A 14,940-nucleotide genomic window follows, 5' to 3' on the forward strand; every position below is an offset into this window, starting at 1 on the left:
TTATTCACGGTAGAAATTTATTCATTACATTCCTAACCATTAAGACAACAATTGTGAGGTAATAACAGACATTAGTCTTTTCTGAAAAAATGCCCTAGAGAGACAGCAAAGTGGTTTTGACCTTATTAAGTCAGAAATAAAAAATGTAAAACAATTCCAGCAGACCTTTGCTCCTAATGGCTCCCAGTATATTATATGGCTCAGTGTGTTAGAAACTATCATCCTTAAAGGAAGGAGCACAGGCTTAAAAATCAGAAGATCAGACTAACATTCTTCTCATTAAAGGCTACCTGACAGATATTTAGTCATTCAGATTTAAACAAAAACACTGAAGGGTTTTCCTGTATTGTTAATTAAATACAAATTTATCTCTAAAGGCTACTTCTTACCCTACTGTTGAGTTCACAAGGTCTGCAGCTGATCCCAGGCCCTCTCGGCCAGCTGGTCCACAAGCACCAGAGCACACACCAGTGTGATTTCATTGACTGAAGTGCCCTGCTACAGCTCCTGCACTGCCCAAAAGAGCCAGTGTACAGGGCCAAGCGCTTAATCGCAGAGGTAAGTGGGGTTTTAGTTGTCGCAATTTACAACTCTGGAAGACACTTTAGAGAGTAGTGAAATGCTTGTAAGACCTGTATATGCAAATTGCAGTAAGTACAAAACCCCCATAATGGCACTTTCTCCAACATTCAGAGCCGGGCAGGGCAAAGTGCGACTGCTGGTGACACTTGGGCTCTAAAGAGAAGCTGTCAACAGCAGGAGGGGCTCCCAGTGCTCTCAGGGTGTGGGCCAGCAGCAGCGCTGAGCTCGTGTGGATGCCGTCATGGTCCAAGGGACGCACTGTTCCTGCACACGTCCCCCCTGCCTGCAGCCCCCCCCCCACAGCAGGACCTGCAGCCACTTGTTGTGCTGGCTGGCTGCCAAACAGCCACACAAACACAGCAGGCCTCAGACCTCTGACTGCACTGATAAGAGCACAAACACCCACAGATATGCTTTCTCCTCAAAAATCCATCAGCCATGAAACCGGAAAACAAGTTTCATTATTTCAACCCCATTATCCCAGCTGATTTTTACTGAAACTATAAGACAGATAACTGAAGTAGTAGAGGAGCTGTACTGACCCCTTTCCTTACAGAGCCTAACACCTGGAACCTTCTCAGTTCACCATGGTACATTTTCACAATAGTCGCACAGATGACCCCAGCAGGCGCAGACAGGGCGAGAAGCAGCAGGCTGAGGGGAAATGCATCCGAACCACCTGTGTTGCTTCCACAACCAACGCATAGCAGGAGCAACACTGTCCCTGACCACAGAAGCACTTGCACAGGCCTCTCGCACAAACACATGTGTAGAAGGAGTCTCAGCTCCACGTGAGACTGATTAAACCGTCAAGAGTCCTGCTCTGAAATCTATTATTGCTGCGTCGTTAATGAAATCTCCCCCACGATGACAGAACGGTGTGCTTCTGGGGGCCCTGGGTGCTGGCGAAGGCAATGGTGAACATGTCCACTGGGAACTGAGCCCAGGGGAACACACCATGAGGACGACACCTCAGCAGAGAGTGTCTGTGCCACAACATTCAGCCCATAAGAAAACAACGTTGTATAAAACAACAGGTGACTATATAACGTGCACTGGCTGATATTAGAAAGTTTGAAGTGGATATTCTGGGCACCTGTGATGAATGCCTCTGGAAGAGACTATTAACATTTAGCCATAAAAATACAGGCCTGTTGTGGCAAAGACTCTACTAGAAGGAGTGAAGACTTCCTGTTGTGCTTGCATTTTAATTCAAATAACATTTTATGTGACACTTTCTGCCAATCCAACTCATCTGAACTGACAGAATCGTGACTGGGCTGTGCAACTCTATTCCGTTTTGCATAGACGTGTGTGTCTAGCTTAGTGTGAGTGAGAGAGAGAAAGCAAAGCTGACAGAAAGGCAGGGAGTGAAGCTGCAGGCCATTCTGGAGAGCTGCCATTTTGACTATGATTCCCAAAGCTGCGTGGACAACTGGCAGTCCTTGCAAGAGTTTCTATTCAGGCCCTAGAAAACCACCTAACTCCAACCCATGTGGACACTTCCTTAACCTGTCTAGGATTTTAGATTCACATGCATTACTGGACGCATGATTAAAGATTTGGCACTGACATAGGCTTACTTCCAATCTTTTGACAGCACCACTGTGTGGCCAGGCCAGCGGTGCACAGCTGTGGTCTTCAATGCTAAGGAATGGCCAAAGGCATCTTGAGTCAGTGGTTTCCTGGAGTTCTCTCTTGGAAACAAACACATAAGAGTATTTCTAGACACAGCGCTGTGGCGCAGTGCTCAGAAGCGCACAATGCGCAATGACTTCTTGAACCTTGCTGAAAATGGTGAAGTACGCAGGCGTGCCATTCAGAGCATGGATACAGAATGGATGTCGGGAGCCTTTGATCCAAAAACCTGGGCTGTGCACCTGTAAGCCTGATTATATCAGCAAAGGAGGATGAAGTGTATCAGCCCCAAGGGAGCTGCAAGTTTTGGAACACCAACATAAGATGCTCTGACTGCATGGGTGTATTCTTTTCGCCAGAGGCTGTGTGTGTGTGAGGGAGAGAGAGAGAGCAAAGCGTACAGAAAGGCAGGGAGTGGCGCTGCAGGCCCATACAAGGAGTCTTGTGCCTTGTGTGTGCGGACGGAGAATGAGCTGCATTGTGGTTGGCAGTCTGCGAAAGTGTTTCTACTTAGTGATAACCCTGTGTGCGGTAGTGACCCTGAAGTGTCCCCTCCAGGCTAGTTTCGGCGCTGTTCCCTCATGGTGCACGATTCCCCAGAGCGTCCCCCGCCAGCCCGACCCCAGCCAGCTGCCCTTCCTCACAGACCCTTGTTGTAGGTCACCACCTCGCAGTCGGTCGCCATGGCAATCTCTGGCTCCAGCTTGGACACCTCGACCTGAGGGGGAAGAGAGAGGATTGGTGAGCACAGGTGATGCGTCAAAATCCTGCCAGAGAGCCCAGAGGGACGCCACGGATATGCCTGCAGTTGGCTCTGTCTGGACGTCTTCTCTGCATTGAGACTTGGCTTCCCTGATTTCCCTGCAAGCCCAAAGTACATTAAATCATTAATTGTTCACACCAGATGCACAGTGAGTCAGACACTGACAGCCAGAGATGAAAACATATTAATAGCTGACAGAATGTGAAATCATAGGGCTCATTTTTACTGAGCTTGCCTTCAGCTGATCACTTAATCAAATCTGACTGGCCTTCTGAAGCACACATTTTACATTAAAAGAGAATTCCTAGCTTGAGGTCTGAGGACTGGACAGGTGGGGGTGAAATGGTTGTGCAGGTGTCACCACAATATTATCCACTAGTCTCTCACCCTGGATAGCTGCTTAACAACAGCCTCCCTTCTGGCAATGAGGTGTAGAAATATCACAAGCCTTTATATAAGAAAACCTTATTTTTCTTATTTATTATTATTTTGGTAACAGTATATGTCAATTCTAATGAATTGGTAAGTCCTCATGTACATGTTTGGTCAAATAAATTTTAAAAATGGCACAAGAAGAGCCAGGCATATTTCTAGGCCTAAAGGAATTTTCTTCAGGTAGTCTTGGACCTGATTGAAGTATTCGACATCCTGAAAAGCCCAGACAAATTTTAGACTCAAGCTGAGGCAAGAGACATAAGAGCTGTAATTCTTTTTTTCTAATGGAAGAGAATAAATAAAAATAACATAAAAAAATAATTAAAAAGTGAGCGTAAAAAACGGAGTACGAAAAACAAAATAAACAATAGAGTTGGCGAGCTGTGCAGCCTGCCTGTTTCTATCCTAATGAAGTGAGGTGCTGGGGGACAGCAGTGGAAGACAGGATGAGGAACAAGTTGTCAGTGCCATCTGCAGCTCCGAACAAGGAATCGGGACATCCTGGATCTCCACGGGACGCCACAGCCCACAGCCCGACGGCCTCCTGGAGTCTCTGAAACACAGGCGATGCCAGGACAGGCCAGAGGCGTGTGGGAGGTCTCTGAGAAAACGTGGAAATACTGCACGACGAGAGGCTGTCCTTGCTGAGTTGGCACACAAGCACTTCCCCCGAGGTCCCGGGGCAAGAGCAGTGCTGCAGGAGGTGCCCCTGGGCAGCTGAGATGCTCAGGGAACCTCTGTCCATTGCCAGGGCTTGGTGATCTTGGGGTACTCTGAAGAGTGGTGGCACAGGAACCTCTCCCTGGTGTGTTATATCGGTGAAAGGGGATAAAGTGCTGCCTAAGAATCGCCTGATTGACCTGACTCAGGGTGGTAGCTGTTGAGCCTAATTTTGCCCTCAGTTCTCCTTCATTCCTAGTACAGCAAATCGCTTGTGTTGATGGTCTTTGTAACCTACAAGAGAGCCGAGGATTTATTTTCCTGACAAGGCCTGTCCACAGAGAGCTCAGTGTTTACACAAGAAGTTATTAAACAGTGGACAGTGAGTCCGAAAGAATGGTTAAAATGGTGTGTCGCTGTTTCACTACCTGTCTCTCTTCACAACAGAGACCCATTGACACCCAGCTCTTCGGGGATGGAGTACTACAGGTCTTAGAGCTCCCAAAGACTCTGGTGGAAACACCATCATATCAACCAGATAAGACATGGACCATAAGCAATCAAAATGTTCAGGAGCAAGGAAGTCCAGAAAATTCAAGAGGGCCCTGAGGAGTGGAGCTGGACGCCAGTCCAGGCTGTGGAGATTGGTCACAGGAGCACACAGGGAGCGAGCTCGCTCATTCATCACTAGCTCTCTATGCAGGGAAGGGGGCTGCAGTTCTCAAGCTCCCGAAGAGCTCAGAGCTTCAGATAATCAGCAGGGCAGTGGCAGTATTAAAAGGAACTAAAAGCACTGCAGGATAAAAAATACAGGGTGCACAAGCAAAGCCAACAAACCATGTTGTAAAAACAGTTGCTTAACAGAGAGAAAGATTTTTGAAACTCTCTAACCTCATATGCCAGACCAGAAGTTCAGTAATCTGTCAATACTTTGTCAAAGTGAAATGCCCCTTTCTGAAAGAAAATGCATGATTACAGATAGTGACAGGGCAGGCTGGGAATCAATTTTTGAGTGGACCCAGATGTGTGTGGGTACTGGGCACTAAAAACACTTTCCTTCCCAGCCACTGACATTGTACCTATATAAAACCATCGCAACACTGTCTGAAAGCACCCATAATTCCCAGTATGTTCATCAAATGCTGAGAAATTTGAAAAAAAACATTAGAAAGTAACTTCAAAAAATTGCTTCAATTTGAACCATCTCCATAATGTACAAAACCCTGAACTCAGCAGGCCCTGAAAAAAAAACAGAAATATTTAAATATAAAAAGCAATCTCTTTATGAAATATGAAGTTTCAACCTCTCTCTTGGTCTTCCACACTCCTTTCTTCCTAATTCTAATAAAATTTGACTTAACATTCCCAGATCTCTTATCTAAAGAGTTGTTTTTTTATTTCTAATTATTACAAAAAATCTGGTCTACTGTTGAGCTCGATTTTTTGGAATACTACTTGTAATATTTTTAAACAGAAGCAGATGGCGTCGAATTTAGCAGTGGAATCTTAACAAGAGTCCAGTGGAGTGTGAATTGGGAGGGGTGGGAGGGTGATCATGCAATACTTTTGGGACTCTTGTCTGGAACCCTCTTAAAAGTGCGAGAGGACTGGAAGTGAAAACAGCACCTCCGAGCTGGTGCATGCTGGGAAACTGTGTGTTGAGTGATTTTGAGTGGCACATATGTTGGTTTTTTTCACCATATGGCTGCCTGAGCTATTTACAGTCATAATTAAATCCTAAACATCTTTAAACCACTCTAAAATGTTCAGTGGCTCTAATCAGCATTTCCAGCAGCACTGTAACGGAATGAAATTTGAAAGAAAAAAGCCCATTTGTTAAAAAAGAAAATGGGAGACAGAAAGTGGTTGTTAAATGTGTGAAGAGCTCAGCATTACTCGAGGCATATCCCCAAACATTAGGGCTTTGTGGCTCTGCTCACTGCTGAGTTTTAGTCATTTTCCACATTTATTAACCAGCAGCTAATTAATAGTAAAATATACAGCAGAAATATAGAAAAAAGTCAGCCAAATACATTTCACACCTTTTTTAAAAAATTGTTACTGCTGTAATTGCATTTTGTGCAGTACAACAAAATAAACAAGCAAACATGCCACTTCCTACCAAGAACAACATTAGAGAGCAAAATCCCTTTGCTCAACACAGAAGACGAGCTGTACTCTACCACACCTGTTCAAAGTATAGACATAGTCACTCTTAAACCACACCGAACAGGTAAATTATCACACAGGATCATCCCCAAACCACAGCAGAACAGGTAGATTATCACACAGGATCAACCTCAAACCACAGTTGAACAGGTAGATTATCACACAGGATCAACCTCAAACCACATCATAATAGGTCAATTATCACACAGAAGCAGTTTATAACAAAATTAATAAATTCTTGCAACAGTTCAATTGGATTGCTTTTCATATTAAAATCTGCAACACACATGATAAAAGCAAATGCAATTTATTCATCCAAAGTGGCAATGTAACATGGGCCACAGCTTAGCCTGCTGAAGTTAAATTTGAAAACCTTGTGATCTGTACTTCAGAGGAAGTTAAAGTCAGCCTGCCTGGAAGGTCAATGACAAATCAATTGATGCCTGAGTCCTAATAAAGCTACAGGCTTTGCTTTTTCAATCATGTCTAACAAGACACTGTTCTGTTCTTCCACAGTGAAGCCGAACATGTTGGCACACGACTCGATGCCGTGAACAGCCTCTTAATGTCATGTAACATCTTCAATCAATCCACAATTTATATCAGCTGCTTCTCGTTAATTTGGCTGTTACCAACTTGAAGACATCTGGGCTATTATCTATCACAATGGCATTTATTTTGACAGTGTGGAGTCTGTCTCTCCTTAACTAAGAAACCTTAAAATTACTAAAAAATACAGATAACAGAATCTCTTGAGTGATTCTCTTTTGTATTCCTCGGGCACTCCCATTAGACAGCTAATCTTCAGCTGACAGTTTGCACTTTTCCGGAGGAAAGATGTGCTCATGTAAATAAATGGCTGTGGATCTTTCCCGAGGCCTTTGGCGTTAAGCAGTTAAGGCAGTAAGCCCTGCTCTAGATACAATTGTGGCCTGCAGTCTTCCCAAGATGCGACCCATGCAGATGCACAGGGCCACAGGTAAGAGTGAGGACACGGGCAGTGCACTGGAGTGTGGACACCAAAAAGGTCAACTACAAGGCGAGTGTGTGCCATACTGCTGTATGGCATGGACCTACCCAGTCTCGAATGACACTTGGTTATCTCTCGTCCTTGCAAACCTCTCAGACTCTCACCTGGCCACTCCTGCTGTTCTCCCCAATGTGCCCTCACACTTAAGACACCTGGGCCTGACAGGTAGACCTCTGCTCCTGCTTTCCAAAGAAGGTCTGCAAAGAGCCTGTTAGCAAGAATGGCACAACCCTCTCATTTAACAACTCAACAACTACCTCAGGGAGCTGAGCGCTAAGGGCTACAGGATGCTCAGACCTTTTCTAAGGTCAATATCTCCAAAGCAGGTAGATCTTTACAATGCATCGTGTGCATTTCTCCCTGCTTACCTGCACTTTTGATTTTGCCTGATCTGGGTCAGACTGTCCCAGTCCCAGTCCCAGTGCAGGGGTCACAAGTGGTGCCAGGGCCCAGTTACCTTCAGACTGACCATCAGTGAAGATCCCTTCCTAAAGGCTGTGACACAGGGCAGGAATAGCAGAGCATGCCTCCAGCACACAGCTGTTACACAGCAGGGCTCAGGAACGCTTAGTGTCATTGCTGCTGCAGTATGACGACTTTTCCCACTATTATCAGTAAAACAAACACTGCTCAAGTTTGTTACTATTGCCTTCAGTGCGCTTGTGCTTACAACAACTAGTAAGAGTAATGAAGAGTCCCTTCCCTGTTGTGTGAAGTGTAAAGTAGTGTCCCTTCATGTTACAGTCTTTTTCCTTCACATATATTTGCTATATTTGGGGCTCAAAGCAAAATGGCCAGCAGTATGACTGCCAAGCTAGAGATAGTGCTACACTGTGCTGCACTGTTTGCCATCTAATTCGTAATTGATGAACTGCTTTTTTCTACTTTTTGTATTAGGATTTTTTTTTAAATTACTGAATGCATCACTTTAGTTCAATGAATAACAATACTGTCCTGTCCAAAGCAGTCATCTAAAAACCTCCCATTCAGAAACATTGCGCAGTTTAGTGTTTCACGTTTCCTTGAGTAAAAATAATTGAGTCTATTATACCTTAGACAACTTTCCAATTAGGATGTGCTGTGCCCACAAGCAGGGTTCTCTTGTGCAAGAGTCCACTGGGACAGCTCAGTGTGCTTTTAGTTTGACAGTGACAAACAAAGTCTTTTGGTTGTATATCCAAAGAACCAAGAGAAAGAACAGTCAGTTGTGGCTGAGTGCAATCATACTTCTAATGAAGCGCTCGGTTCAGCTGGTACCTTTCCAAATTCTGCAAAGCAAGGCTGTGCTTGGGCTTGAGCAATAGATGTAACTGCCAAGTACTATTTGCAACACTTGCTTATCTTTAACCATTTAATCTTTGTTTTTAATGTTTGCTATAATAAACAAAGCCTACTCTGCTTTCCTTTACTAGAAGTGATGGCTGAGAACCTAGGGATTTCCTCAATGCTGATTCCTGGAACAATACACTATTTCCAACTGGCTAAGCAGGATTACTGTGACTGACAGCTTGCAGACCCCTTACAGTTGTGAATTTTTTTGTGACTGCTGATCAAAAAGTACTTAAACAAAGGATTCTCATGCTCTCAGTGTAAAATATTAAGGTGCAATCTGTGTTATCATTAACTTGGAAATGTGCAACAGGATTGGGGTGCTAATTCAAAGGGGATCCATTATAAAGTACATGGAGGAGATCTGGAGGCCTGGGAGGACAGCAGGGCTCCTCAGAGATCAGAGCTGGGCCTCCATCTTCATGCTCAGTGCTGTCCTGAGAACATGGTGCTGAACCCCACTGACAGCTCCCCCTCCTCACCATTGGAGAAGCGGATCAAATGCTATTAAACCAAATTGATGAGACTCATTTGGAAATGATACCAGTTCTCAATGCACTGGAATGAAGCGGTAACGATATTGACTGTTCCCTCTTTTAGTCATCCCTGATCCTGTGACTCAGGTTTACGCATGGATACTGCATCTGACTTGGTTTTCTTTTGTTTGCCATGGACCAGCAGGACACGCAATACAGAGAATGGTAACAGCAAAGAGCAAACATTTCACTAGCTCAGTTTATGAACAAGAAATCATATTAATGATTACTGTATTTTGCAAATTCAAGCACGTGTGAGAAAATGAGCAATTATTTCTGTCTCATGTGCTGTGATTAGACTGCATGCAAGCTGTAGAGATGTCTACACAACAACTGTAGTTATTTACAGTGTGGTTGGGGGAGGGCTGTACTATGTATGTGGTATATAAATACATTTAAAAGTGCATTAATTTAAGCTGTTCAAGGAAGCAGGCACAACTTTGAAAAAACACTCAACAGAAGTTGGCTAGGGATCAAAACACAGCACCACAGATGCTGTTAAGTCCACTCCTTCCCTCTCTCATCTCTCTCCCCCTCTTCTCTCCCTCTCCTCCTCTTCTCATTCCACTCCTCCTACCCTTCTACCCTCCTCTCTCCTCTCTACCCCTCCTCTCCCCACCCCCCCTACCCTCCTCCTCTCTCCCCCCTCCTCCTCTCTCTCCACCCCTCCTCGTCTCTCTCCCCCTCTCTTCACCCCTCCTCCTCTCTTTCCACCCCTCCTCCTCTCTCCCCCTCCGCTCTCCCCCTCTCCTCCTCTCTACCCCTCCTCTCCCCCCTCAACTCCTCCTCTCTCTCCACCCCTCCTCCTCTCTCTCCCCCTCCGCCCTCCCTGTCCTCCTCTCTTCACCCCTCCTCTCCTCCTCCTCCTCTTTCTCTACCTCTTCTCTCCTCTGTCTCCCCCTCCCCACCTCCTTTATCTCTCCATCTCCTACCTGTCTCTCTGCCTCTCCACCTCTCTCTCTTCCTCTTGACCTCCTCCCCTTCAATTCGCTGGAGGGATCCCCAGTCACTACTATTTCCCACTGCCCTGCACTCAGGTGGCTTTAGCTTTTAGTTTTGTATGGATTGGTCCCCAGTCTTATTCGAACAGCAGTGTGGGACTTGACGCATTGCCTGTCCCCCACAGTACCGCAGCACAGAATTGTCAATGCCTGACAAGGCTTGCGAAAGGAAGGGTGAAAACAAGGAGTTCCAACTATTTCAGACCAGTAGAGCCAATCAGATGTATTCATGTCAGGGGAACAGATCTACACAAGACTACTACGGAGACTACAGCAGCACAGCACTACTGCTTCGTTAACCTCTAGCTATTCCTTACCCAACACAGCTTAAGCAAAGCAAGAGCCATTCTCCTTTATGTACCACAATGCCACCTGTGTTTTAGGAAGTTCTGTCTGGGCTCCACGTGGGTCGGTGCCGGGCCCAAGTTGCGTGCCTGTTGTGCAAATCTGTGAAAAAGCAACATTTCTGCTCTCATTACCTGGAGTGTTGCAATGGGGAAGTGCAAATGAATCCTGACTAGGGTGAGAATTGCTCTGCTGTCTTTTGTTTCAGCTGCTCGAGATCCGTCCGCACACCTCTTGCTACCTCCAGTTGTGTCTGTTTGTTTCATGGGAGAGCGTGAGTCTCTGTTTTTTTTTTTTTACCTTTCTGCACATTTGAAAGTGTCATATTGAGGGGGCTGGGTAGTTAGTTTGGTAAAAAAGCATTTTTGTTGGGGAAAAAAAACAGAAATAGAGAAAAAATACTGCTTGGTAGATAAGCAGAGTTAACATTGTTTACAAGACAAGGGTTCGAGCGGGTGGCAAACGGGCCTGCTGTAAAAAATAATCTCTTCAGAATGTTTTGCAAAAGCAGCCATGTGCCAGAGCAATACTTGCAGCATCAGGTTGAAGGAGGGAAACTTCAAGGTAAGGTGAGACAAATCATCCAGTATGAAAAGCTTTTCTGCCATCATTGAAAGCCAAGTGCACAAAACACACCCAAGCACCTGTTTCACCTAAGACTTCCTAACTTTCTGTTCTACCCCCACTGAAAGACTGTAGGAGCAGAACCTTGTTAGTGTTGAGCAGGTGAGACTATGAGGGACCTGATACAAGTATTCAAAATCCTCAAGGACACTGAAAAAGTCAACCCACCAGATTTCTTTAGAATGAACAGGGAAACACAAACCAGAGCACAAGAGGAAACAATGTAAAACTGTGTCTAATCAAAAACAGGAGACACTTATTTATGCAAAAGTTTGTGGGAGTATGGAGTATGGAGCAAGCTACCCCAGCCAAATTGTTGAAGCCAATGCTCAATGTTTTAAAGTACTCTACTGTTTAAAATTATGATATGTCCTGTTCAGATGTCAAACCAGTGGTTCAATCACAGACAAACTGTGAAATTATAGAGGTAATTATCATGAGCTGAAACGGATTCAAACTCAGGACTGGAAAATAGAATTATGCACTGGTGCAGGCCCTATCCAAAACATTGCATCCTGTTTTAGTCAACACGCTGTGAATAAAAGCATTGCTGTTCTGGCAACACTATTATGAACTTTCCAGAAATACCCCTGTGTGTTTTTAACACCAGAAGGTTGATCTTTTCGTTTCAAACAATGAAGATGTCAAGAACATCTGGCTGAGAAATTCAGAATTCCAGAAGGAATCTGGAAAGCGATCCTGAACTGCTTTTCACTCCACACAGACGGCATGACCAGAGTAGCTGGGACATTAGGGAAAGCACATTCAGGAGGTGCTTCCTGAAACAGCAATTTCACCATAAAAGAAGTTACCAAACCACAGTGCAAGAGACATGCTCAAAGCAACCTTTTTAGTTTTCTGTAAGGTTTTATCAACCTTTATTACCTATTTTGCGGGCTGAAGAAGCTGTGCAGTTACATTTGTAACTAATTATACAGCAGGGCATTTTACCAAGAGTGTAGTACTTTGCTCAAGGATGCTAAAGTAATGTCCCACCTAGGATTCGAACCCATGACCTGCCAGTGGCCAGCCCTATTCACCACTCCAGCTAATGCTATAATATCACGCTGGCATGCCTCATAACTTGCACTAGTGTAGAGTAACAGCAAAATAACTGCCGAGCTCATTCTTGTGTCACGGGCCAGGCAATAATCACAGCTCTCTCAAAGGCACTGCAGAGTGTACCCTCTCCGAATCTGGACCAGTTCACTTCCAGAAGATTCATCCTTATACGGCAAGACTCAGACCGTGACATCTGGAGGTCAGGGAATTTAGCAGTTACAATGGAGAGGAGGCCTTTTAACTCATCCAGCTCGCTTGGCTGCTAGGAGCTAATTGAACTCATCCAGCTCATTCTTGACTTGCTCAATACTCTTGTCAGCTGTCTCCCACCACTTGGCCTGGGTTTGAGCTGAGATGGGGGTAGGGCCGAAGGACCCTCCCAGTACTCCACAGCACCCAGAGACAAGGCCAGAGAGTGGGGACAGAGGGACAGAGAGGGGGGGCGAGACAGCAAGGAAAGAGATTAAGGACAGAGGGTTGGAGAGGAAAGACAAAATGCCAGCTTTTCTGGGTTCCCCAGGCGGAGGGGGCAGGCAGAAACGGGGTGAGGGATGAACGCAGGAGGAAATGTGATGTGTCTCCTGCAAAACTGAATTAAGATTTCTAGTTGTTGTTTTTTTGTTAATATGATTTGTGTTCCATCTGTGAGGAAAGCAGTTTGAGGTGGGAGCCTGAGCACAGACATGAAGAAAACAGCAGGGCACAGGAACTGCCACATAGCTCTGGGGGCACTGTTTATTACCGCACCACGCACGACACTGAGGAAATAAATATTTTAAAAAATTTCCCTGAGATCCCACACCTTCCACCCTTCCGAAAAAAAAGTGTGGATTAACGCAGATGAGTCCCCAATAATTACCGTCTTTCACTTTCACAGCAGCTTTTACCCATTTATCATTCATAGTAATTAGCTGCAAGCAGACGACTTGGGTGTTATCTGAAATTATTGATTATTTATGCTGCAAAAACTTATTACAGGGAAGTTGCAGTATTGTTGCTGTGAAAACAGATTTCACCCAACAGATAGCTTCTCCCAAGAGTCTCATACTACCCAACCCGGAGGAACCCAAGATATAAGAGGTACAAGTGGTCTTGAAATCCACAGAACTGGAATCCACAGAAGAGACGGGGTGAACTGTCCGCAGACAGCTCTAGAAAACTTTAGCCTTCCTTAACTGTGACTCATCATTCTCAGCAAGACAGACCCCTCAGCCAGCACCTCGCAGGGCTTACTGATGCCCTAGGGGACTGCAGTGAGCCAAGAGGATTCAACCCTCAGGCTCTCTAGCAGAGTCAACCCTGACAACTTCTGTCAGCTCGGCGCTGTACACAACCCGCCGGAACAAGTCGAGTCTCTGCGAACATTTCATGGAACGGCTTGGTGAGATCGTAGGATAAGTACGGAAGAGTCACAAAACAAGTGAAGGGCACGCAACACATCGAAAAAAAAAAGTTTGGTCTGTAGTAGCTGAGTGATCCCTGAGTGTTTTTTGAAAAACTAACCACGTTGAAGGGTAAGTTAGTGACTCATCAAACAATGAAGAGGCTAAACATGCTCTGTTTAGTTCGAAAAGGGCTTGAGCCGCACAGACAACAATACAACAGCTGTAGACCTTCTTGAATATGGCTCGCCACACAAGCCGGTCCAATTAGACTAGTGACTTGTGAAAAACTGGAATGAGCTCGTATTATGGCCTGTTGCCAATTTGAGTGCCTGTGTCAACGACATTCACCCCACCTCAGTAAGCCCTTTCAAAGACAGACATCCCATGGAAAGGGGGTGAAAACACTGAAACTGGCTGAGTCTTGTGTTCTATTGGCAGGGGAACCACAGGTGGTAGAGAAGAGCCCTTTTGGTGGCAAAGCTTGGCGGGTATCTCAACACCGGCCTATTGGAGCAAGGGTATACTCACAACTGGACAAAGGAGGCAGGGCTAGAAATCAGACAACATGTTCAGAGAGGGACTCACAGAGATTTGCTACTTCAGGTTGAGCACAAGACACACAGTAACAAAAATCACGATGAAACAGCTCTTCAAGGATGGAAACAGTCGCTGTCAAACACCAGCAGGCACGGTTTCCAAGTCCTACGGCCGGCGGAAATCCTACCTGGGATATCTGCGGGAAGAGGCTGATGGCCAGGGGCAGCGCGAGGCCGAAGGAGGCGAGGCACACCAGGCTGTGGACAGGCAGGACCAGTCTCTGGTGGGCCCGGAGCAGAGGGAGCCTGGAAGGACACAGGGACACAGCTCTGACCACGCACGTCCGTCGGCCTTTCTCACACGGCCCGCTGCTTCCTCCTTTCTATCACAAATCGCTGGGCTCGGGACCACATGTTTAGTCAGCGAGAGTTTATTTTCCGGGTCCCGTAACTCTGTGCGGGCCCGGGCCACGCAGCACGACGGGGGGGCCTGCGGCGTGTTTCTGAGCCCACTCGCTCCTCAGCAGCTAGGCCACCGAAACGCACGCAGAGGCCCTTCCTTTGTCTCTCACTCGCCTCTCATGGCGCCCATGGAAGTGTAATTCTGCCTGCATTCATTCTTCTGGTTCGCTTCGTTTTTAATTCTGCCCTCCCTTGCTCTCCCCCACTCTCTCTATAAATATAAATGATTCCTCTCCGCATCGCGCTCTAATTGCTGTCCTGCCCTCGCCCGGCGCTCTCGGGCCGAGCAGCAGCCCAGTCTGAGCTAATCCCCAGCGCTTGTGTGGGTGTGAGCGCACAGCGGGATGCTCACCAAATCCTGCTTGCCTGCCACTAATGCTGCA

At 46.0% G+C, this 14,940-nt stretch overlaps 1 protein-coding gene across 1 annotated transcript in view; it reads right to left on the bottom strand.

The window, feature by feature from the left end:
• The window catches only part of sfxn5a (sideroflexin 5a), a 39,530-nt gene continuing 24,590 nt past the window's right edge, over positions 1-14,940 (bottom strand). The window contains exons 13-14 of the mRNA XM_088632765.1: positions 14,284-14,401; positions 1-2,938 (exon numbers count right to left, since the gene is read on the bottom strand). Of these exons, the coding sequence (XP_088488891.1) occupies positions 2,861-2,938; positions 14,284-14,401 (196 nt within the window). The 3' untranslated portion in view covers positions 1-2,860. The remainder of the gene's footprint in view (positions 2,939-14,283; positions 14,402-14,940) is intronic.

This window comes from Lepisosteus platostomus, chromosome 1 (genome assembly GCF_059453375.1).
Source record: "Lepisosteus platostomus isolate fLepPlt1 chromosome 1, fLepPlt1.hap1, whole genome shotgun sequence".
NCBI classification, from domain to species: domain Eukaryota; kingdom Metazoa; phylum Chordata; class Actinopteri; order Semionotiformes; family Lepisosteidae; genus Lepisosteus; species Lepisosteus platostomus.